The sequence below is a fragment of the Carcharhinus amblyrhynchos genome, chromosome 5 (assembly GCF_965287045.1).
Source record: "Carcharhinus amblyrhynchos chromosome 5, sCarAmb.v2.hapA, whole genome shotgun sequence".
NCBI lineage: Eukaryota > Metazoa > Chordata > Chondrichthyes > Carcharhiniformes > Carcharhinidae > Carcharhinus > Carcharhinus amblyrhynchos.
This window is the reverse complement of record NC_137328.1, coordinates 116,211,482-116,229,452: the sequence shown is the minus strand read 5'-3', so window position 1 is coordinate 116,229,452 and position 17,971 is coordinate 116,211,482. Positions and strand designations below refer to the sequence as shown.

Sequence of the window (17,971 nt, the reverse complement as noted above, 5' to 3'; positions counted from 1 at the left end):
CCTGAGAGCTAACACCGAACCACTCAAAGGGGAGTACCTCACCTCATGATCTGTTAAAGGAGTATGAAGTGGTACAATCTATTCTTCAGCAACCTTTAGTGGTTAAATCAAAATAACTCCCTGACACTCTCTCTCTAAAGTCAGCGTGTAACAATTTAATTATCTAACTAACAGTGAACAAGTTAATTAAATTTTAACAAACTGAATAACACATGATTCTGATGCAATGCTGTTCAGATAAATACAATTCCCATTTATTAACAAAAAATAAATAAAATTTTAGTCACTCTCTAAATTTGTCATCTTCCGGAATATTCTGTCTTCTTTGCTATCTTCACTATTGAGATGAGGCTTTCTTTTAAGATAAAAATTAGATTGCTATGCTAGCAGATAGAAGGCAGTTGCTTTATCTGCTTTTGTCCCACTGCCTTCTTTTATACCTGTGATGACATATCCATATCCCCTACAATGGGATTGGTCCTCAGTTTGCCGAAACCATCAATTTCAAATTCAATAGGTGCTTGGTATCTAAGTGCCTCATTCAAGTTGATTGTTTCAAATTCAAAAACCTGTACTGATTCAAATTGATTGGCTGAATTCAAAAATATTCAAAAAGCCTGAAAGCTTGTTACCAAAGCAATCCTGCTGCATGTTTCCTTGATACAATGTTTCAGTCTGAGTTCTCTATATGCACCTGCATTTTTTTTAACTCTGACAAGAATGATCCCTGGAAGAGCTTGTGGTATGAGAAATGGTTGCGGACACTGGGTCTGTACTCTTTGGAGTTTAGAAGGATGAGGGGGGGATCTTATTGAAATTTACAGGATACTGCGTGGCCTGAATAGAGTAGACATGGAGAGGATGTTTCCACTAGAAAGAAAAACTAGAAGTAGAGGGCACAAGCTCAGACTAAAGGGACAATCCTTTAAAACAGAGATGAGGAAGAATTTCTTTAGCCGGGGAGTGGTGAATCTGTGGAACTCTTTGCCGCTGAAGGCTATGGAGGCCAGGTCACTGAGTGTCTTTAAGACAAAGATAGATAGGTTATTGACTGATAATGGGATGAGGGGTTATGGGGAATAGGCAGGAGAATGGAGTGAGAAAAATATCAGCCATGATTGAATGGTGGAGCAGACTTGATGGCCAGAGTGGCCTAATTCTACTTCTATGTTATATGGTCTTGTGGGCTACGCTGAGCAAAATGAAAACACCAACTTTTTAAAGGGACCATTCAATAGTTTCACCTCTTAGCATTTTATCATTTTTAAAACCATTTTACAAACACCAAATTCTAACAATCTATTCAACTTTGCAACAAATTACATTAAGAAAGTCTCTGAGACATCTTTCAATTCTTACCTGACATGGAAGCCACGTTTACAATGCTGCCACCTTTCCCACCATGATCACACCTCATATGTTCCAAAGCCAGGTAACTTGCTTGTATCAATGCTACCTGCGTAAGTACACACACAACACACAAACAGTTGTGGTGTGAAATTAATTCGGCAAATTTGATACGATTTAATTTCTGCAGCAAATCCCAGTCACCGCTCACCCTGCAGTTGTTAGAGGGAAATTTCGAATGGATTAAACATTCTGATAGTTGTGTTTTTTATTGAATCGCTATACTGCAAAAAGATGCCATTTGGTCCATTGACTCTGCACCAACCCTCTGACAGAGTATTTTACCCAGGTCCTTTTCCATGCCTTATTCCCGTCAGCCCACTCATTTACCATAGCTAATCCATCTAATCTACGCATCCCGGGACACTAAGGGGCAATTTGCCATGGCTAATCCACCTTACCTGCACATCTTTGGATTGTGGGAGGAAACCGGTGGAAACCCATGCAGACATGGGGAGAATGTGCAGACTCCACACAAATGAAAATTCCAAGGCTGGAATTGAACCTGGGTCCCTGGTGCTGTGAGGCAGCAGTGTTACCAGGCTGCCCCTGAACAACAAATAGAAAATTATCTTTCAAATACTTTATGTGTTCTTGTGCTGATGGAGTGTTGGTGATCACTTGGGCAGTCCTGTGAGTCGTGGCAGTATACACTTCTACATCCACATGCAGCCCGCAGTTAGGGATAGTGATGGTGGAGACTCCACCTTTCTATCCATCGCATGGCTGACCAGGAAGGTCTCCTGCTCTTACTGCCTGCCATTCGTGTGTGTTTCATATTGATACACAACCTGTTTGTTCATGTTATAAACGCACCTTCCTTGGTAATCAAGCACTGGGGTGGGAACCCAGTGCTTCTGACTCAGAGGCGGAGCTGCTGTCCACTGCATCACGGGATGTCCATACATACTGCAGTAAAGTGCAATGAAACCAATATTGACTGACCCACTAACACACCCTCAATTCATGAAAGATCCATAAATCGTCCAACTGTGTAACTGTTTACTCAGCTAAACAATACCTTTATAACAAGTCAGCAACTACTTGATAAGTAAAACTAGTAAAATGGGGAAGTATTGCGGTACTTATTTCAACACACACTCAATATCAAAACACTTCCCCCGCCACTTGCTTGAATGTGTAATAACCTATTGTTACATCAGCTAAATTCTGCAGACATTCTGCACTGGGGGGGGGGCAATGGCCCAGTGGTATTATTGCTAGACTATCCAGAAACTCAGTTAATGTCCGGGGGACCCGGGTTTGAATCCCATCACGGCAGATGGTGGAATTTGAATTCAACAAAAAAAAATCTGGAATTAAGAATCTACTGATGACCACGAAGCCATTGTCGATTGTCAGAAAAAAACCCATCCGGTTCAATAAAGTCCTTTAGGAGAGGAAATCTGCCGTCCTTAACTGGTCTGGCCTACATGTGACTCCGGAGCCACAGCGATATGGTTGACTCTCAACTTCCCTCTCTGAACGAGGGCAACTGGGGAGGGGCAATAAATGCTGGCCATGCAGCGACGCCCATGTCCTGTGAAATAATTAAAAAAAGTAACATAGTTCACACAGCAACAGACATAGGAACAGGAGGGGGCCATTCGGCTCCATGAGTTTGTTGCATTATTCAGTTAGATCTTGGCTGACCACATTTCCCTGCTTTGGTTCCAGCGACTAACAAGGAATCTGTCAATTTGTTTTGACATTAGCAATTGTTCCCTTACCTCAACATGTTTCCATTACCCTATATGTAAATAAATGCTTCCTGACATTATTGCTTACTCTAATTTTAAGCGCGTTCTGGATTCCCCAAGGGAGGAAATGGCTGCTCTTTATCCACCCTGTCAAATCCTTCAATCATTTGAAACATCTGAATGAGCTCACTGCTTAATATTCTTTGATGCCTTCAGTAGAAGCCCACTCAATGTCCTAAACCCATTTATCTTGACTTGCATTCTGCTGCATCGATGCTCCTCTCCCTCCATATATCTTTCTTGGTGTGTGGCAGTAGAACACACAGTTTTTTTGCCTGAAACGAGGTTTAACAAGAGGAACATAAGGAAGAAAATGGAATAAACTTTGACCTTAGCTGAGGGAGAGCAATATTTATTTATTCATTATTTATTATTGCCTCAAGTAGGCTTACATTATGGGTGGCACAGTGGTTAATACTGCTGCCTCACAGGGCCAAGGACCCGAGTTCGAATCCCGGCTTGGGTCACCGTCAGTGCAGGGTTTGCACATTCTCCCTGTGGGTTTCCTCCGGGTGCTCCGGTTTCCTCCCACAGTCTATAAGACGTACAGGTTAAATGCATTGGCCGTGCTAAATTTTCCCTCAGTGTACCCGAACAGGCGCTGGACTGTGGCGACCAGTGGATTTTCATGGTAAATTCATTGCAGTGTTAATATAAGCCTACTTGTGACACAAATAAATAAACTTAAAAAAACTTCAACACTGCAATGAAGTGACTGTGAAAATCCCCTAATTGCCACACTCTGGTGCCTGTTCTGTTCACTGAGGGAGAATTTACCACTTACGGAGGCAGAATTCCAACAAGGGTAAAGATGTAATGGGAGCAACAAATGAAACAATGATTTCAAAGACAGGATTTTAAAAATAGTTGTCCCTGGACGTCGAAGGTAGATTTGGCATGGAAATAATGTCTCATTGTACCATACTTACTAGATTGACAGATATGGTCTTTTCCCAGGAACTTTCATTGTTTATGCCAGCATTGTTGCACAGTACATCTAGTCTTCCAAACGTCTGCACCGTTTCACAAAAAACATCTGGAAGAAACGGCGAACGGTTTTTCATACAATCACAGAATTCCTACAGTGCAGACGAAGCCATTCGGCCCATCGGATCTGCACTAACTCTTCAAAAGAGCATCTTACCTAGGCAAGAGCATCTTATCCAGGCACCTTCCCCCACCCTATCCTTGTAACCGCACACATTTACGACCTAACCTACATATCTTTGAACATTAAGGGGCAATTTGGCATGGCTAATCCACCTAACCTTTCCACCTTTGGAATGTGGGAGGAAACTAGATCACCCGAAGGAAACCCATGCAGACACGGAGAGAATGTGCAAACTCCACACAGACAGTGACCCAAGGCTGGATTCAAACCTGTGCCCCTGGCGCTGTGAGGCAGCAGAATTAACCACTGTGCCACCCCTTCTGATTTGATTGATCAGATTTAGAAACTGTTGTTTCCCTGTAGCTTCCTACAGCAAAGGACATTAAAGTATTTAGATTGCTGGTAGATAGCATACAGTGTAAAGGAGGCCATTCAGCCCATTGAGTCTGCACTGACCACAATCCCACTCAGGCCCTGTTCCTGTAACCCCTCCACATATTTACCCTGCTAATCCTCCTGACACTAGTGTCAATTTAGCATGGCCAATCAACCTAACCCACACATCTTTGGACTGTGGGAGGAAACTGGAGCACCCAGAGGAAACCCACGCAGACACAGGAAGAATGTGCACCCGCCACACAGGCAATGATCTGAAGGTGGAACTGAACCCAGGTCTCTGATGCTGTGAGGCAGCAGTGCTAACCATTGTGATGTTGTGAATTCATACAGCTTTTACTTGCTTAGTGCGCAATTTGTAATGCAGGTATGAATTAAATTCCCATCCGCAATGTACGTGTGGAGAGACTGACAGCTACCACTTCAATTCTGGTCTCTGCTTTGACTCAGAAAGAATATGCTTGAAGACTAGTTTGTCTAATCTGCCAATGCTGAATGAGCTGTGGAGAGATTCTGGCATTTTTTTGTGTCAGGTTCTTTTCTTTCTTGTTTGCAATAAGAGCATTCCATTGCCTTATCGTCGAAACATTAAGATGGACAACAAAGGCTGAAAATCTCTGACTGGTCATCCAGACAGGAGACCTGTTTCATTAAGGCACCTGGGAGGCATAGCATCAGGAAGGGCGATGTCAGACATCTCTTCAGAGCAACTCATCAGCTACAGGTTACCAAGGTAACTGACCATGCCCCTGGGCCTGAGGAAGTTCGGCCCATTTGGGGTGGGAAGGTGGAAGGCCATGGGGGAGGCGAGAGATCCAAAACATTTGCGGACCAGGCTGGTTTTGAGAATCCTGGAGCAGATCTTGCTTCCCCAGACCAAAAGGATGTGGAGACATTGGAGAGGGTACAGAAAAGATTTGCCAGAATATTGCCTGGTATGGCGGGCATTAGCAATGAGGAGGGGTTGGAGAAACTTGAAACTGGAAAGACAGAGTTTGAGGGGTGCCCTGATTGAAGTCTACAAGATTATGAGGAGCATGGACAAAATGGATAGTCAGAAGCTTTTTTCCAGGATGGAAGAGTCAATTACTAGGGGTGATAAGTTTAAGATGTGAGGGGTAAGGTTTAAAGGAGATGTACGAGGCAGATTTTTTTTACACAGAGTGTGGTGGGTGCCTGGAACTCACTACCAGGGGAGGTAGTGGAAGCAGATACAATAGTGAGTTTTAAGGGGTGTCTGGACAAATGCAGGAATGAAGTAAAGTTAAAAGTTTATTTATTAGTCACAAGTAAGGCTTACATTAACACTGCAATGAAGTTACTGTGAAATTCCCCTAGTTGCCACACTCCAGCACCTGTTCGGGTCAATGCGCCTAACCAGCATGTCTTTCAGATTGTGGGAGGAAACCAGAGCACCCGGAGGAAACACACGCAGACACGGAGAGAATGTGCAAACTCCATACAGACAGTGACCCAAGCTGGGAATCGAACCTGGGTCCCTGGAGCTGTAATAGAGAGTTATGGTCCCCCCAAGGGCAGAGGGTTTTAGTTCACATGGAGACCATGGTCAGTGCAGGCTTGGAGGGCTGAAGGGCCTGTTGCTGTGTTGCAATTTTCTTTGCTCTTTGTTCTAGAAACTTAATACTAAACAGGAACTTGCGCTTTTGTGTTCCTCTTCAGTTCAATTCCCAGCTGAGAGAAGCCAATTCATCCAAATCAGGGCAAGGTTCAGGATCCTACATACATCACAGGATTTTGGTTTATATTTTACAGAGCCTAGTACCTGATTCAAGGTGCTGCTCCAACTGTCCTGCTGGGCAATTACACTTGTGGCAACCAGAAGAGCTATTTGTGAGCTAATACTGGCCTACTTCTACAGTCCTCTACTTTAGGGGAAGGGATATTCTGGTGATTATCTCTCAACTATTAATCAAGAAACTCGGCTGATGTTCTGGGGACCCAGGTTCAAATCCCACCACAGCAGATGGTGCAATGTGAAATCAATAAAAAAAACTTTGAATTAAGAATCTACTAAATGTTCTTGGGAGGCATTGGGATGAGAAGGTGGGAGACCATGGGAGAGGAGAGAGATCCAAAATATTAGTGGACCAGGCTCGTTTTGAGAAGCCTGGAGCAGATTATGCTCCTCCAGACTGGAAAGATGCGGAGGGTTTGGAAAGAGTACAGAAAAAATTTACCAGGATGTTGCCTGGTATGGAGGGCATTGTTGGAAAAACCCATCTGGCTCACCATTCTTTAGGGAAGGAAATCTGCCATCCTCACCTGGCCTGGCCTACGTGTGGCTCCAGAGCCACAGCAATGTGGTTGACTGTTGACTGTCCCCGGGCAATGAGGGATGGACAGATGTCCACAGATCTCTGACGGTTGTCACTCAAGTGGATAGAGCTGTGAAGAAGGCTTATAGTGTGTTAAAGTTTATTAACAGGGGGTTGCATTTAAAAGCCATGCGGTTATGCTACAACTGTACAGGACCTTGGTGAGACCACATTTGGAATATTGTGTGCAGTTCTGGTCACCTCATTATGAGAAGCATTGGAGAGAGTGCGGAAGAGATTTACCAGGTTGCTGCCTGGTTTGGAGGGTAGGCCTTATGAGGAAAGGTTGAGGGAGCTAAGGCTTTTCTCTTTAGAGCGGAGGAGGATAAGAGGCGACTTAATGGAGGTTTATAAGATGATGAAGGGGATAGATGGCGTGGGCGTGCAGAGACCATTTCCTCGGGTGGATATAGCTGTTACTAGGGGGCATAACTTTAAGGTTCATGGTGGGAGATACGGGAGGGATGTCCAAGGTAGATTCTTCACTGAGAGAGTGGTTGGGGTGTGGGATGGACTGCCTGCTGTGATAGTGGAGTCGGGCACTTTAGGAACTTTCGAACGGTTATTGGATAGGCACATGGAACACACCAGAATGATAGGGAGTGGGATAGCTTGATCTTGGGTTTGGACATAGCTCGGCACAACATCGTGGGCTGAAGGGCCTGTACTGTGCTGTACTTTTCTATGTTTCTATGTTCTATGTTTCTATGACAATAAATGCTGGCCAGCCAGTGACAGCCATGTCCCATAGCTGAGTAAATGAGATAAGAGGCCTTAACATTGGTAAGTGGCCTTAACATTCACCTCCACTGAGCTGTCTTTATGATCCCATGAAAAACCTCCTATCCAAGCTGTCTTTTTCTGTTCCACCATCCAGATCTATCTCCATCAAAAAGCACTGCACATGTACACACTAAGATGCTAAAAGCTTTTGCTGTGAGTTTGTTTCAGGATTCTTCCTTCCGTAAGCGAAAACTGAACAAAAGGTAATGACTTGTTTAATTTAAAATAATACTGGTTAAATATTCATTTGCCCACCATCTCTACATAGGAACAATCCCTGCCCACTTCCCTGGGCTTGGGGCATCGTTACATACTCTTGCCCAGTTCCCAGCCACGAAGGGAGAGCTGGTGAGAGATCCCGAGGTGAGTCCAGTTCTTGCTGCATTAAGGCCAAGGCTCCAGCATCAAAAGATATGTGGGAGGGGGGCCAATTAATGAGGCAGAACAGAAAGTAAGAATTGCATTTAGATAGCACCCTTCATTGAAGTGCCTTAGAGATCCAGTGCAGACATGATGGGCCAAATGGCCCATTTCTGCACTGTAATAGTTCTGTGATTCTTTGACTTTAGGGACAGTGAAGGTTTATAGATGTAATCATTGTTACAATGTACAAAGCAGGACAGAAAGTTTGGACACAGCAAACTCCCTCAAGCTACAATTTAATAATGACTGAATGATTTGTTTTATGTGTATACGGCTGAGTGGTTGGTGGATGGTTAGAGTGTTTTACAGCCCAACAACATGGGTTCAATCCCTATATTTGAATGTTTTTAAGGCAAAGGTAGATAAATTTTTGAACAATAAAGGAATTAAAGGTTATGCTGAGCGGCCGGGTAAGTGAGCTGAGTCCACGGAAAGATCAGTCATGATCTTATTGAATGGTGGAGCAGGCTGGAAGGCTGAATGGCCTACTCCTGATCCTAGTTCTTATGCTCTTATACTGGGAGGTAGTCCTTGGGGCTTGCCTCCTCTTGTTACCTCAAGTATTACCAAGGCATAAGCCATGATTATTCACCTTTGGACAATGGGGAGATTGCCTCAAAGATAGAGCTTGTTTTACTGACATTGATTGACGGATAAGCATTGTCTGGGACACAATAAATAACTCCTCGACTCTCTCTTGCATGTTGCCACGGGATCTTTTTCCACCACCTGAGAGAGTCGGCAGGGCCTCAGTTTACAGGCAGCATGGTGGCACAGCGGTTCGCATTGTTATCTCACAGCTCTGGGGACCTGGGTTCGATTCCCACCTTGGGTCACTGTCTGTGTGGAGTTTGCACATTTTCCCCATGTCTGCTTGGGTTTCCTTCGGGTGCTCTGATTTCTTCCCACGGTCCAAAGATGTGGGGGTTAGGTGGATTGATCATGCTAAATTGCCCCTTAGTGTCCCAGGACGGGTAGGTTAGAGGGATTAGTGGGGTAAATATGTGGGGTTAATGGGATAGGGCCTAGGTGGGATTGTTGTTGGTTCAGATTTGATGGGCCAAATGGCCCCCTTTTTCACTGTAGGGAACCTATGATAATGTCTCATTTGAAGGATAACACCTTTGAAAGTGTAGGGTTCCCTCAGTACCGCACTGAAGCATCAGCCTAGATTTGGGACTCAAGTGCCTGAAGTGCAACTTAAACTCATACCTTCTGGGTCCTGATCTTTTACTGAAAACTTTGTTAATGGGGCTTTCAGTAAGTGTTGGCCAAAATGGACTGTAAGATCATAAGATATAGGAACAGAATTAGGCTGTTCGGCCCATCGAGTCTGCTCTGCCATTCAGTCATAAGAACATAAGAAATAGGAGCAGGAGTAGGCCATCTAGCCCTTCGAGCCTGCCCCGCCATTCAATAAGATCATGGCTGATCTGTCGTGGCTCAGTTCCACTTTCCCGCCCTCTCCCCATAACCCTTAATCCCTTCTCTTATCAAAAACCCATCAACCCGCTTCTTAAAAATATTTAGCGAGGCAGCCTCCACCACTTCAACGGGCAGAGAATTCCAGAGATTCACCACCCTTTGAGTGAAGAAGTTCCTCCTCAACTCCGTTCTAAACCGCCTCCCCTTTATCTTGAGGCTGTGCCCCCTAGTCCTACTGTCTTTTTTGAGCGGGAAGAGTCTCTCCACCTCTATCCTATCCATCCCATTCATCATCTTATACGTCTCAATGAGATCTCCCCTCATTCTTCTAAACTCTAACGAGTACAAGCCTAGTTTATTCAGCCTCTCCTCATAGCTCAACCCCCTCAACTCCGGTATCAGCCTAGTAAACCTCCTCTGCACTCCCTCCAAGGCCAAAATATCCTTGCGCAGGTGCGGCGCCCAAAACTGCACACAGTACTCCATGGCTGATACGATTCTCATTCTCATTCTCCTGCCTTCTCCCCATAACCCTTGATACCTTTATTGATCAATAATACAATAATCTGGCCCCCACACTCCTCTGAGGCTAGTAGTTATTCTTCCTGTGCTCCTTCCTCATGAGAAGCCTTTCAGACCTTCCTGCAGCCACCCCAGGCACCACTGGCAGATGAAGGGAAATGGACCCTCGCCTCTCAACAAAGAATGAAATCAGCCCGGGAAACAGGCCCTTCGGCCCAACGAGCCCGCGCTGCCATCTTAACACCACCAGTCCCCCTACTCCACCCATGACCCTTGTCTAATGTTTTATGGCCATCCACATCGAGGGAAACTAATTTAGGGACAATTTATTCCTGCCAATCAGCCTAACAGCACATCTTTGGGGTGTGGGAGGAAACCGGAGCACCCGGAGAAAACCCACGCAAGCACGGGGAGAATGCGCAAACTCCCACAGACACCGGCCCAAATCCATGTGTCTGCACAGCAATCAGCGATAGTCACTGAGCTGTCGTCTTGCCCAGTATCTGGTCCAGTTTAGGCACACACTAACGACATGAAGCACTAGGCCAATCCCGAACAACCAAGAGCAGCCCCAGTACGACCCATCGCGTGTATGCCTCTCATTGGACACGAGGTGGACCGACTTCCAGCATTTCTGTGTGATAGGAAGGGAAGTGATCCTTATGGCGTAGGGATGGGCAAATTAATAAAACTGGGATGGGAGAGCAGCTATAGACACCACTGCTCGATTTTTCCCTGTGATTTCATTGTTATCTGTCTGATTTGGGGCTAAATACGATAATATGAACAAGGAGCAGGGGTAGGCCATTTGGCCTCTTGTGCTGGCTCTGCATTTAATAAAATCATGGCTCATCTGAGACTGAACCTCATATCCGCACCCTGCCTAGCCCCAAAGGCTATCACCCCCGTGCTAACCAAGAATCCAGCCACCTCGACCTTACAAAGATTTAAGGGGCGGGATTTTCCGGTCTCGCCCCAAAACTGGGAAATCCAGCCCAAGGTCAATGGCCTTTTGCATGGTCCGCGCCCCTCACCCCTCACCGCTCGCCTGCTCTGATCCCATGACGGACAGGACAGGAAAAATCCCCCCAAAGACTCTGTGTCCACTGCCTTTCCTGGAAGAAGTTCCAAAGACTCACAACCCTCTGAGAAATGACATTTCACCTCATCTCCGTTTTAAAAGAGCGACCCCTTATTTTTAAGCAGCGACCTTTAGTTCTGGATTCTCTCGCAAGAGGAAACATCCTTTCCGCATCCACCCTGTTAAGACAACACTGTTGTTTTGAGAATAGTGTTTGGACTGTGGGACGGAACCGGAGTGCCTGGAGGGAACCCATGCAGACACGGGGAGAATGTGCAGTCTCCACACAGACAGTGATCCGAGGCTGAAATTGAACCTGGGTCCCTGGTGCTGTGAAGCAGCAGTGCCACTGTGATCGCTTTCATGGGTGAGTCCTAATTTCTTGGGAGTTCAACAGTTGGCTATCCATTTGCTGCTAATACACCAGGAGTTGAAAACAGTGTGGTCTGTTGCCCAGGCCCACCTGTTGCCACATTCTGGCCTATGGCTGCTTCACCATCCAAACTGGGGCCCTCTGATATATGTAAGACCCTGATTGATTGGGGCCAGACAAAAAGGATGTTGCCTGGATTGGGAGGCATGCCTTATGAGGATAGGTTGAGGGAGCTAAGTCTTTTCTCCCTGGACAGACGAAGGATGAGAGGCGACCTGATAGAGGTTTATAAGATGTTGAGAGGAATAGATAGGGTGGATTCTCAGAGGCTATATCCCAGGGCTGAAATGGTCGCTACGAGAGGACACAGGTTTAAGGTGCTGGGGAGCAAGTACAGAGGAGATGTTGGGGTAAGTTTTTCACTCAGAGGGTGGTGAGTGAGTGGAATCAGCTGCCGTCGGTGATGGTGGAGGCAAACTCGTTGGGGTCTTTTAAGTGAGTTCTGGATGAGTACATGGGATTTAATGGGACTGAGCGTTGTAGATAGGCCTGGTAGGTGGGGATATGATCGACGCAATTTGTGGGCCGAAGGGCCTATTTGTGCTGTAGTGTTCTATGTTCTATAAAACTTATTCAAAGTTATATTTTAAAAGACCAGGAGTGCCTCCCCTTCAAACTTACTGGTCAAACTTAGCTGGCAGGCTTTAGGCCTCCCCCTCAGACCCTCCACTTTAATCGTGGAAAGCATCCTTTCCAGATGTATCACAGCTTGGTATGCCTCCTGCTCTGCAAGAGCACAAGAAACTACAAAGAGTTGTGAATGTAGCCCAATCCATCACGCAAACCAGCCTCCTATCGATTAACTCTGTCTACACTTCCTGCTGCTTCGGCAAAGCAACCAGCATAATTAAGGACCCCACGCACCCCGGACATCCTCTCTTCCACCTTCTTCCATCAGGAAAAAGATACAAAAGTCTGAGGTCATGTACCAACCGGCTCAAGAACATCTTCCCTGCTGCCATCAGACTCTTGAATAGACCTACTTCGCATTAAGTTGATTTTTCTCTACACCCTAGTTATGACTGTAACACTACATTCTCCACTCTGTCCTTTCCTTCTCTATGAATGGTATGCTTTGTCTGTATAGTGCAGAAGAAACAATGCTTTTCACTGTATAGTAATACATGTGACAATAATAAATCAAATCAAATCAAATCCCTCCCAAACCAAGGCTCTGCCTGTAGGTCTCCCTGGTCTAATCTTGAGCATGATATATGTTTGGTTTAGGTGCAATTACTATTTCATTTGGTTAACAACGCATGTGCTTCTCGGCCTTCTGGCTAAGATCAAGTTTAGTATCGACATGCTGTGCTTAGTTGAAGTCATTAGGTTACGTTTTAGCTTCATTTGAAGCAATTTTTAAAAATGGCATCTCGGCCTTTTGGCTAAGATGCAAATGAGATCAAGCCTTGGAGGAGGAGCTATGCCTACTCCAATCAGATTGGATCATGTAGATCAAGCCCAAGACAGGAGGTGAGAGCCCTGTCTTGTCAGCTTGGATCGGAAATGTCCCAACTTGTTGGGACTCTGAATTGGACTTGATTGGATTGAATTGGAATAAAAACAAACAAAGCATGTGCTTTTAATTGTAATTTCAAAGTGACTTGAGTTTGGGCAGCTTCAGAGTAATTCATGAATATTCAAAGGCTCCCCATTCCTGTATAATTGAATGCAGATTGGGAACAGAGAAGCAGATCTCTCCCTTTTTGCTTACCATTGTAAACAGAGTGACGAGAAAGCCCTTCTGATGCGGAAAGCAGAAATGAAATGGGCATGAGTCTATGCAGCTTAATGATAAGGGTAGAAGGATGGCTGAACAGATATTTGATGTTTCAGTGTTTGCAAAGATCACTTAATTAAATCTGTAAAATTTAGTTCAATCCAGACGTTTCATTTGCTATCCCTCGTGAATTTATAATCTGAGTGATGCATTCTGCAAGAACTGCTTGTAAAATCTGAACCAGTTGCAGAAAGCTAAGAACCTAATATGACAAGTCATTACAGTGGTCTGGCATGCATCAGTAATTTGATTCTGGTTTTAAATATACACAAGCTTGCACGTTCTTCCTATGCCTGCATGGGTTTCCTCTGGGTGCTCCAGTTTCCTCCCTCAGTCCAGAGATGTGCAGGTTAGATGGATTGGCCATGCTAAATTGCCTCTTAGTGTGCCAAGTTGTGTAGATTAGGGGGATTTGCAGGGTAAACACATGGGGTTGCTGGGATAGGGCATATGTAAGGTAAAAGAAAAGGTGGGTTGGTACATACACGATGGGCCGAATGGCCTCCTTCTGCACTGTAAGCATTCTGTGATATCTCAGTGATTTCTGGAGTAGAGTACTATCGATCAAGAGCATCTTGATTTCCATCTGCTTTCTTGTATCAGAAGCACAGAAACAGGAGTTGGCCATTCAGCTCCTCAAGCCTGCTCCACCATTCAATTAGATCAAAGCTTATCTGCTCATCAACTCAACTTAGCTCCACCTTGATAACCTTACCTAGCAGCGTTCTATCAGTCTCAGCCTTGACTGTCACAGCATCATTTATAAGTCCCTTGTCAGGCCCCACTTGGAGTACTGTGCGCAGTTCTGGTCGCCTCACTATAGGAAGGATGTGGAAGCTATTGAGAGGGTGCAGAGGAGATTTACAAGGATGTTGCCTGGACTGGGAGGCATGCCTTATGAAGATAGGTTGAGGGAGCTGGGACTCTTCTCCCTGGAGAGACGAAGGTTGAGAGGCGACCTGATAGACGTTTATAAAATGTTGCGAGGAATAGATAGGGTGGATTCTCAGAGACTATTTCCCCGGGCTGAAATGGTCGCTACGAGAGGACACAGATTTAAGGTGCAGGGAAGCAAGTACAGAGGTGATGTTAGGGGTAAGTTTTTCACTCAGAGGGTGGTAAGTGGATGGAATCGGCTGCCGTCAGTGGTGGTGGAGGCGAACTCGCTGGGGTCTTTTAAAAGACTTCTGGATGAGTATATGGGATTTAATGGGATTGGGGGTTATAGATAGGTCTATGCATTGGTAGGTATTGATGTGATCGGCGCAACTTGTGGGCCGAAGGGCCTGTTTGTGCTGTAGTGTTCTGTGTTCTATGTTCTATCAGCAGCCTTTTGAGGGAGACAATTCCAGATACCCACTATCCTTTGAAAAAGTGCTCCTGATTCCCTCCTAAATGCCCTGGCTCTAACTTTAACATGGTAGCCAGAATCCTGCAGCCTTTTTATTATTATTGTCACATATATTAGTATACACTGAAAAGTATTTCTTATGCACTATACAGGCAAAGAATACTGTTCCTAGAGTACATAACGGAGGAGGAAAGGAGAGGGTGCAGAATGTAGCGTTACAGCCATTGCTACAGTGTAGAGAAAGATTAGCTCAATATATGACAGGACCATTCAAAAGTTTGATGGCAGCAGGGAAGAAGCTGCAATTGACACTAATAAATAAACTTTAAACTGTTTACCAGGCTGATCCCAGGGACGGTGGGACTGATGTATGAGGAGAGATTGACTAGGTTAGGATTGTTTTCACTGGAGGTCAGACAAATGAGAGGGGATCTCACAGTGACTTATAAAGTTCAAACAGAATTAGACAGGGTAGATACAGGGAGGATGCTCCCAATGGTGGGAGTGTCCAGAACCAGGGTCACAATCTGAGGATTCAGGGCAGACCATTTAGGACGGAGGTGAAGAGACATTGCTTCACCCAAAGTGTGGTGAGCCTGTGGAATTCTTACCACAGGAAGCAGTTGATGCCAAATGTCTGGCGCACATATAATTCCCTAAATTTGCACCCCTTTATTGTGGAGTCCACTAGATGTAGACAAAAGTCATAGGTAGAAGGATTGGAATGAGGCACTCACTGAGTGTTAAAATGGGCGGTGCGGGCTTGTAGGGCCTGTTTCCTGTGCTGTGTTGTTCTTTGTTCTTTGCATTCAAAAGATGACTGGATATAGCACTTGGGGCTGACAGGATGATAGGTCATAGGGAAAAAGCAGGATTAGGCTATTAAATTGGATGATCAGCCATGTTCACAATGAATGGCGGAGCAGGCTCAAAGGGACAAATGGCCTCCTCCTGCTCCTATCTTCTATGTTTCTATATTAACTTTAAAAGTGACCTCAGACTTTTGTATCTTTTTCCCAACGGAAGAAGGTGAAAAAGAGAATGTCCGGGGTGCTGGGGGTCCTTGATTAAGCTGGCTGCTTTCCTGAAGCAGGGATAAATGTAGATGGAGTCAAAGGATGGGAGGCTGGTTTGCATGAAGGACTGAACTTTGTTCACAGCCCTTTGTAGTTTCTTGCGGCCTTGGGCAGAGTAGGAGCCATACCAAGCTGTGACACAACCAGAAAGAATGCTTTCTGTGGCGCATCTGTAAAAGTTGGTGAGAGACATGGCCATCATGTTGAATTTCATTAGCTTCCTGAGAAAGTAAAGGTATTGGTGGAGCTTTCTTAACTATAGTGTCAGCATGGAGAGACCAAGGCAGGTTGTTGGTGATCTGGACACCTAAAAACTTTAAGCCTTGTGCCGGGGTTTCCCCTGGCGGAGGCATCTCACCAATGGCTGGCAATGGGATCTTCTGATTTTGCCAAATTCGATGGCTGTCTCCCTGTCATGCCATTGGGGAACCCGGTGATGGCATGGACTTTGGTGGGACTGAAAGATGCCATCTGACATTCTCTTGTTCTTGATTCCAGTGGTTGAGTTTGAAGTTCCTCCCCATTTACCCTACCATATCTAACATTTTAAACAGTAAGCTTCTATTTCCTCTGCTTTTATTGTTGTATCTTATTGATATATTCATTTTTGCCGAAACATGATTCATGCAAATCCAACATCATTTTGAATTCAAGTGCACCTCAGCGGTTGTTGCTTTTCTAGTGCGGCACTGTGGATTGTTTTAATTGAACAAAACCACCTTCTCTCCTATTATTCTTTATTATGGTTAGCAGAACTAATCAAATTGTTCTTTATCCCTTCCACAAGAATTGTACATCTCAACAATTTCCTTTGTACTCGGAGGCATTCTGAATATCAACTTTGTGTAAATAAGTGTTCCTGTGAATTTACTAACAGAAGGGAAACCATAGCAACGGCTGTGATTGTTCCCAGCTTCTGTTGTTCCTATCACTGTGTCAGCCTTGGCCCAGTTGGTTGTGCATATAGCTCTGAGTCTGGAAAATTGTGGGTTCAAACCCCACTCCTGATTGCTAGGCCCAAATGTCAAGGCTTACACATCAATGCAATACTGAAGGAGTGCTGCATTTCTGGGGCTGTCATTTTTCAGGCAAGACATTAAAATAAGGTTACTGTTAAGATGACACAGTGATTAGCACAGTGCCTCACAGCACCCGGGACACATGTTCGATTTCCAGACAGGCCACTGTCTGTGCAGAATTTGCACGTTCTCCCTGTCTCTGCATGGGTTTCCTCCAGGTGTTCTGGTTTCCTCCTACAGTCTGAAAGACGTACTGGTTAGATGCATTGGCCATAGTAAATTCTCCTTCAGTGCACCTGAACAGGCATTGAACTGTGGTGACGAGGGGATTTTCACAGTGACTTCATTGTGGTGTTAATGTAAACCTACTTGAACACCAATAAACTGATTTGATTTATTATTGTCATATGTATTAGTACACAGTGAAAAGTTGTTTCTTACGTGCCATACAGACAAAGCATACCATTCATAGAGAAGGAAAGGAGAGAGGGCAGAATATAGTATTACAACCATAGCTAGGGTGTAGAGAAAGATCACTTTAGTGCGAGGGAGGTCCATTTAAAAATCTGATGGCAGCAGGGAAGAAGCTGTTCTTGAATCGACTGGCAAGTGACTTCAGATGTTTGTAAGAACATAAGAACATAAGAAATAGGAGCAGGAGTAGGCCATCTAGCCCCTCGAGCCTGCCCCACCATTCAATAAGATCATGGCTGATTTGTCGTGTCTCAGTTCCACATTCCCGCCCTCTCCCCATAACCCTTAATCCCCTCTCTTATCAAAAACCCATCAACCCGCGTCTTAAAAATATTTAGCGAGGCAGCCTCCACCACTTCAACGGGCAGAGAATTCCAGAGATTCACCACTCTTTGAGTGAAGAAGTTCCTCCTCAGCTCCGTTCTAAACCGCACCCCCTTTATCTTGAGGCTGTGCCCCCTAGTCCTACTGTCCTTTCTGAGCGGGAAGAGTCTCTCCACCTCTATCCTATCCATCCCATTCATCATCTTATACGTCTCAATGAGATCTCCCCTCATTCTTCTAAACTCTAACGAGTACAAGCCTAGTTTATTC

General features: G+C 45.0%; 1 protein-coding gene across 1 annotated transcript in view; it reads right to left on the bottom strand.

Annotated features, from left to right (window-relative positions):
• The window catches only part of LOC145343300 (15-hydroxyprostaglandin dehydrogenase [NAD(+)]-like), an 86,492-nt gene that overhangs the window by 33,420 nt on the left and 35,101 nt on the right, over nucleotides 1-17,971 (bottom strand). Inside the window, exons 3-4 of the mRNA XM_080189454.1 lie at nucleotides 4,097-4,203; nucleotides 1,360-1,456 (exon numbers count right to left, since the gene is read on the bottom strand). Of these exons, the coding sequence (XP_080045580.1) occupies nucleotides 1,360-1,456; nucleotides 4,097-4,203 (204 nt within the window). The remainder of the gene's footprint in view (nucleotides 1-1,359; nucleotides 1,457-4,096; nucleotides 4,204-17,971) is intronic.